The following is a 7,500-nucleotide window of genomic DNA, read 5'->3' as shown; positions in this document are numbered from 1 at the left end:
GTTATTGAATTACGAGCAGAAAGCACATGCTATAAGCGGTGGCACATCTACTGTAGGGTGGATTCGCCCTTGTCACACGGTGGCGGTATATGTGTCATATGTCAAGATTTTGGAAGTTAACCAGGGATTTTGTTTACAGGGCGAAGTTATTTCCCAGTATTAAAAAGGAAGTAAATTCGGGTCAGATATAAACGGTCACGCAAGACGAAGAACGAAGCGTTTGATGCCTGTGTACTCACTCACTTTCTAATAGGTGATTTGCATGATGGTGTCATTTTATTACCGAAACCAGAATGCTTCGCCAAAATGCGTCATTCAGATTTTTCTTCTCTCCTGGGAACAATGAAACAATGGTTTAAATTTGCCAGACAATAGGTGCGGTTACACTCACCGTGGTAAATGCCATTTCCCATGGTAAATTATCCCACGGTGCCTCACACTTGGGTTTTAGTATACCGTGTTAACTAGGGGTCACACGTTACGAAGATTACCGAGGTAAAACGAAATCTCACGCAATTCATTGGCGGGAAATTTAATCACAACTCCATCAGCATAGCGATTGGCTCTTGTACCTCGGGCATCAAAACACCCTTCCAACTTCCCACGTTAAATGTCATGGGCGCTTTCACTGATCTTTTTGACGTATCCATGGATATTTAACACGGGAAATTTACCTCGGGAAGCATCGGTCACACTACTAAATACAGTTTCCCGTGGTAAAAAGGCAATTTACCACGGTAAAAGTGCCCCGTGTAACCGCACCTAATAGAAGCAAACCAAAGCAGTGTGGTCTTCGTAGTAAATGACGCCATCATGCAAATCGCCTATTGGGAAATCACTGTGAACGTCGCAAACTCATCCTTGTGCTTATCGAACAAGTCAGCAGGGTCCGAAATTGCGCCTTCCTGGTCGCCAATGCGACTACAAATTGAGTACTGGCGACCAGAATTGCACAACTGGTCGCCAATGGGAGACCTACTATTATTAAAATTCAGAGCCGTTTGCCAACAAGTGTCTTACTTTTTATTTTGCCGATGCTTTTGAAATAAAAATGAAAGGAGTTTTCCCGTTAACTACCTCCATAAGGTCGGTTTCTCATAAAATACGTATTGCGGGTGAAAAAAAACTATCTCTCAGTAAAGCGAGGAATGTAGCATGGTAACAACATGGCGGCTCGTGCGCGACAGATCGTGACCGGTGTTTCCGTTGCTGAAATTTTCAACAAAGGGGCAGATGGATTTCTTTATTACATTCGAAGTCGGGTGCATTTTCTCTCCAAAATGTCCGCTTTCGAAAGCGAAAAATAATGCTTGACACATACACAAGACCACGCGGTGGTTGCTTTCTGGTATCCATAAAAAAGTTCAAAACGTGCATTCTCAGGCGAAAATTTTTGGCGACCACAATTTGCCATCTGGCGACTGAAATGTTTTATCTAGTCGCTAGGGGTCGGGCTTCCAAGTCACCTTCTCGATATGGAATACACAAAGCATAAGACAGGTTTAAAAAAAAAAAACAAATTGTAGATTTACGATGTTCAAAATCAGCGACAAATTGTCGACAACACTATGTATGGCATAAAATATACAGATTCGATGATTATTAGCAATAAGTTCAAAACTCGAACGGATTCAGACACTTGTATCCCGTGGGTGAAACTTTTTGTTGAATAAACGTGACTAGGTGCGAGATGTGAATTCGCAGTAGTTGATACCGTTAAAAGACAATGGCGAATTTTGCAACAAATGCATTCCACAAATATAACGAAAAATTAGCCAAAAACGTATTCTGTATACTGTACAAAGAAAAAAATTCGCAGTAAATTGGTTTTGATTTTCTTTTCCAGTGAAAAAAGAAATTACAGTTACATCATGGACATAAAAACTATGAACACTCAATAATGGAAACCTCTTTTGGTGAATTTTTGGAGTATTTCTTGCGCAGGTAAGAGGAGGGGGTGGGGGGTGTCGTAGTACTCGGCTGTGATTGGATTACAAAATAATAATAAAAAAGCCATGATTGTTCACGGTTCAAGTGTGTGCATTGTAAAATTGACAAAATGCTTTCCTGCAATCATTGCACATTAATGCAGCAGCCACAACCACGCTCTGCGGGAGATTCCCTGGCATACGGCAGATCACGTAATCAAATTGTCCATAGACAATATACAATTCAAAATTTTTGTTGTTTTTATGTCACAAATTTTGTTGCTGATGGCGAAATATTTTGTTCTCGATCGACACTTCCTGAAAACTTTCTTGTGCTCTCCCTTAAAACCGTGTATCAATATTTGTTTACTTTTGCATCAGAATTTGTTTTGCATAAAGCAGTCTAACAAAATCTGTACCTTGCTTACTTCGCATTTTGAGCGTTGAAATAGAATTTTGGGTTCTTTGTTTCTGGCGCAAAGTGGTATATTTTTGAGGTCTCCTATCCAGATACTAACCCCACCGAACAGGACTTATTTTCAGTGAACTTGAGTATTACAAAGTTGTCAGACTCTCGGAGTGCACGCTTAAACTTGTGGTAAAAAAGAAGTTGTAAGGGAACTTGAAAATGATCAATATGTCAGCCTCGAAGCCAATGTCTCTTAGCCTGCGAAAGCAGACGTATTTCCGGCGGTCGTTCCCGAAAAATAGCTTCTGCGAAACCGAGCTGCAAAACGATTTCTGTGACTCTATTGCTTTTGTTTTAATTTTTTTTGGCCAATCACGTTACATGAGAGAACAGAGAGTCGGGTGATCTCCGTGGAATTCGTGTGATCGTTGTCTCTAGCGAACCTTCGAAACGAACAGCTATGAGTGAAACGCTAAAGAATTAAGATTCCCTGCGGTGGCAAATGTTGCATTCTTCGACGGACAAATAGTTTAGTGGCAAAGGAGAAGATAAATGTGTTTGTAAGAGTGTTTTGGACATCTCCTCTTTGATACTTCGAGCCGATTTATGTGGACCAACTGCCGCACGAAATGCTATTATCGGCCGCTACGATACAGGGAAGCTGTACGTAAAGTGGACAAGCTTGAGGACTAACTTAAAAGAGAGTTTGACTGTGACATTACTCTTCTAGTTAAGAGATCGGCTTAAGATTAAAGCAGCGCACTGGAGGCAAAGAAATGTCTGAGTTTTGGTGACGCTTGCTCGAAAATTTCGACGTAGTAAAACTATACAGGAAAGCAACCAGTAAAATCGGCCCGAGAGCCGTTTAAGCCCCGAAGTGTGCATAAAACCGGATTGTGTTGGGCATTTTTAGCCCTTCACTGATCGATTCCTTTTGTTTTTTCATTGGTAATGGGTAAATCATAATCACAATATTTTTCTCGGAAGAGCACCGCACGGTCCAAAACACCACAAGCAAGGACTTTTCAAATCGTGTAGGTAAATTGACGAAAACAACGCGTTTCTTCTAGGCCGCAACATACTTGATCGAATCCTCCTGGTGGCTAGTTAACTTTTAGATACCGAAAATCTCACTGTCTTTTTTAATATCCTCCATATTGCCTGCCATCAATCTAACTTGTGTTTACGTGGACAACGCGCAAGTACTTTGCGTGTTCCCTGCGTGTTGGTTCTGGAGATTTATGAGCCTAATTCTGATTGGCTAAGAATTTTACGTTACAGAAATCGTTTTGCAGCTCGGTTTTTCGGGGGAGAGAAACGACCGCCGGAAATACGTCAGTGTTCGCAGGCTATTGCCTCTGGAAGCCCTTTTATTTTCTTCAATTTTTCTGGGTTTAGTATTTTGCTAGTAATCCCATGTCTTCTCAGGGGGCTATTTACCTAACATATCTACCATGGCACTATAATGATTTACAATACCAGCTCTCAGTTTATATAATGCAATCAAGCACTGCGTTACTGCACTACCACACGTACGCAATGCGGAGCGTTACTAAACACAGGAACGGAACGGAATATACCGGAATGAGGCAGAATAACACCGGAATGAAACAAAATGAACAAGAATGGTACCGGAATATGCCGGAACGAGCCGGAATGACACCCAAATAAACCGGAATACGGCGGAATGAACCTGAAAATGCCAAAATTTAGTGTTTTAGTTAAGGCCGACCGATTTTCGGTCATTTCTGTCAGCTTTTGTTGTGTCACATGATTCCCTAAGGGAATTGCATGTGTTTTTTGCCTTTTGTAACAATTGGAGCACTTCGGTGATGAGAACAATTTGACAAGTATATCCGTCGCTAAATGAATAATTATTTGTTGTGGAAGTAATAGGACGTTACCAAGAGCCATAATGGGACCATTATGGCTCTTGGAGTTACTTAACACATGGACGGAATGGAAAGGAACGGAGTATACCTGATATGCCGGAAGGAGGCGGAATAACACCAGAACAAGGCAGAATAAACCAGGACAAACAAGGAAACACTGCTTTCAGGTTGGATGGCATTATTGCCAACAATCGGGAAGAGAAAAAGAGTTTTCCGGTTTGCGCGAATCTGTTTCCGTATATCTCCATCACGTATGTGTCGTGGGAAGCAGGCAAGCAGCAACGGTAATTAGTTTGTGGTTCGCTGAACTTGATTGTGATTGGTCAATACACAACTGACCTGTCAGAATGAAATAAAAATGTTCACGGGTTTTCTGACTCGCACAGTGAAAGCTGCCTCCGAAATCCATAGAAAAAAACAACAGTCCATTTTACAGTTGTGTCCGTAGTTACCTGGTCTAGGAATGAAAGTGAGACTGGAGCTGACCTTGTTTTGATAGAAACCTCACTGCTTTTCTTATGTAAATTCTTACTAATTAGCATGACAACAACATAATTAACATGAGAAAAGGAGGGAGGTCTGTATATGACAAGGTCAACACCAGCCTCACTTTCATTAAAGGCCAGATAACTAAGCACACAACTGTGAAGAGGTCTATTAGAATAGCATTCTGTTTCTCTTGCTACTGTATTTGTTCACGAATAAAATATGACTTTCACAACAAATAATTATTCATTTGGCGACGGATATACCTGTCAAATTTTTCTCATGACCGAAGTGCTCCAAATGTTACAAAAGGCAAAAACACATGCAATTCCCTTAGGCAATCACGTGACACAACAAAAGCTGACAGAAACAACCGAAAATCGGTCGGCGCAAACTTAAACATGCCAAGCCAAATTTTGGCATTTTCAGGTTCATTCCGCTATATTCCAGTTTATTTGGGTGTCATTCCGCAAAACAGTCCCGTAGTCGATGAATATGAATATTATGAGACTTAACTTCAAGCAGTAAAAACGGACTGCCACCGCGGTCCGCAGTCCTGCAGCTGCTTCTTACGGGATAGCGACAATTTGCAAATAATAGCCCTTTTGACGGTTAGTTTTTCTCATTTGCATTACAATGTAATCTAGCATGTATGTGAGGCAATTTCGGGCTATTTTGTAGTTTTAACCCGAAATTGCCTCGCATCCACGTTAGATTCCTTTGTAATGCAAATAAGAAAAAATAACCGTGTAAAAGGGCTATTAAACACGAATTCTGTTCAACTCCGGTCCGGACCCGCCGCTATGTTGAAAGCCGAGAAGACCCTGGAACGAGGTTGAACTTTTCATAGATTGTGGTCCAAATACCCCTATTTCCTTTACCTTGGGAAATAATCACATTGCAAGGCTTAAAAACTTAAAAGGCTTAACAATTGACGTCTTACCATTAATTGCAGACGAGGTATTATTCGGAAAACTATTACATGTAAAGACAACGAAGGTCAACATCAACACCTCATGCCATTCAAACTACTTCGGAGTTCCCATCGAATGTTTCGTGGTCAAAAGTTTTGGGATTTGGGCCAGTAAGGGGAACGTAACATCACGCTTCGAAAAGCGCTCTTAACGACTAGCACCTGTATGTAGGTTATCCCAGATACAATCCCGCCTTGTAAAATGGCGCTACGTTCTAGCTCACCAACTAATTTCTGAGCAAAGCTGGCATTGTGATTAATTAATCCGATTGTGTTTAAAACCTCGATAGTCTCTTTGAAAGGCGTACTTCACATCCTGCCAACGCTAACGTAATTCTCAACGGTGTCTCTCGAACGAATATCTACGGCTGAAAAATCGTTTGCGTTCGGATGCTTTCTTAAACAAGCGCGCGTCCCTAATTATAAATTGAATGAGTTGTCATCGTAAGTACTGCACAAGATGGCAAAACGTTCCGGAGTATTAATTAAGCACAGGAGCAAAAGTTGAATTTATGTTAATTTATCGAGATCACTCACCCATCCACCATTCTTTCTGATCCAAGGACTTAGCCGTTTGGCGGTGAAACGTCCCATCCAGCCTGATACATTGCGGACAAATCTTGCATCACCTGCTTGGGTAAAATCATAGGCCAAAGCGCCGGCAAATGCGTAGACTGCTACAATCCTTCCCCAGCTAATCCCTGAAGCAATAATCTGCTCGGAGACACGATTAAACATGTGACACATTAAAATGCCGAGGTTAATTCTGAAGTTCAATTGTTGCAAGACATCATTGTATAGTCGTGGGTATGTACTCTCCAGTAAGGTACCGATTTCGCACAATGTCCTCACCACATCCTCAGAACAAGTCGATGATATACTTTCCTCTTTGTTTCGTTTTTTCTTCGGGTTGAGTAAACAAAGATCTGAGCGCGTAAAACGTGCTTCGATGTATTTCTGACAGAGAAAAACAGCTTGCTTTGAAATTTCAACATCTTCGGCGCATTGATTAAGGGTTGTTGTTGTTGTTTTCTTGCTGTTTGGGAGCAGAAAATAACTTACCGAGCTCCAGATCCAAACAAGAAAATTCCAAATGATTGCCGGCATTGTGATGTCTGCTCCAGACGCTCAATTAATTATAATTGCCGGGTTAGCTTCTTTATAAAAGCTTGTAAAGGATGTTTGGAACACTTAAGATTACAAGTAAGTCTTGATATCTAAACACTAGCAACACTGGCATTCAAATAGCCTATACCGTTCTCAATGTCGAAACCGAAACCTCTTGATGTATAGAGCTCCAAAATGGAGCATAGCCGAAAGTATTGTATGACCGCGATGAAAGATATCAGTCACCTTTCGAGTGCAGCGGGTGGAACATAGATTCAATATCGAAATAATTTGCGGTGTCAGGTTAACTGCCACGATCTAAAAACTCGGAATGAAGCTTTTCGGTAGAAGGCAACCGTTTTGAAGGTTAAACTCGTTATAGACAATTTTGGCTCAGTTTCAGAGCTTTCATTGGTACCAATGAACGCAAGAAATTCAAATTGGAGAGTTAAAATCCATTCGACGCCATTTTCCTCAATTGGCATTTTTAATTATGCACTTTCCACCCGTTACTACCATCCTTGTTACCATGGTGACATATTTCCCTCTGAAAAGAAAACTTTGGTGACAAGCAAGGGCTCTTGTGGTTGGTTTATATATCCCCGAAAACGCGATCTGGGTGGTCGGAAAAGTTGAATCTAGTTCTACTTTCCCGAGCATTACGACGCTTACGACTAAGACAAGTTTTAATGGAAACGTGTGTCT

The 7,500-nt window shown here is 41.2% G+C and overlaps 2 protein-coding genes across 4 annotated transcripts in view; one reads left to right on the top strand and one right to left on the bottom strand.

Moving 5' to 3' along the window:
- The window catches only part of LOC138023972 (bcl-2-related ovarian killer protein homolog B-like), a 32,076-nt gene extending 25,141 nt beyond the window's left edge, over positions 1-6,935 (bottom strand). Inside the window, exons 1-2 of one of the 3 annotated variants that reach the window (XM_068871066.1) lie at positions 6,751-6,935; positions 6,226-6,645 (exon numbers count right to left, since the gene is read on the bottom strand). In XM_068871066.1, the coding sequence (XP_068727167.1) occupies positions 6,226-6,645; positions 6,751-6,795 (465 nt within the window). In that variant the 5' untranslated portion in view covers positions 6,796-6,935. Of the gene's footprint in view, positions 1-6,225 lie in introns of all 3 variants that reach the window. The other 2 variants (XM_068871072.1, XM_068871061.1) reach the window with 2 other exon arrangements.
- LOC138024113 (dual specificity mitogen-activated protein kinase kinase 7-like) overlaps positions 1-7,500 on the top strand; it is a 336,186-nt gene that overhangs the window by 297,500 nt on the left and 31,186 nt on the right. The window lies entirely within an intron of this gene.

The sequence above is a fragment of the Montipora capricornis genome, chromosome 2 (genome assembly GCF_036669925.1).
Source record: "Montipora capricornis isolate CH-2021 chromosome 2, ASM3666992v2, whole genome shotgun sequence".
NCBI lineage: Eukaryota > Metazoa > Cnidaria > Anthozoa > Scleractinia > Acroporidae > Montipora > Montipora capricornis.
This window is presented reverse-complemented; position numbering and strand designations above follow the sequence as displayed.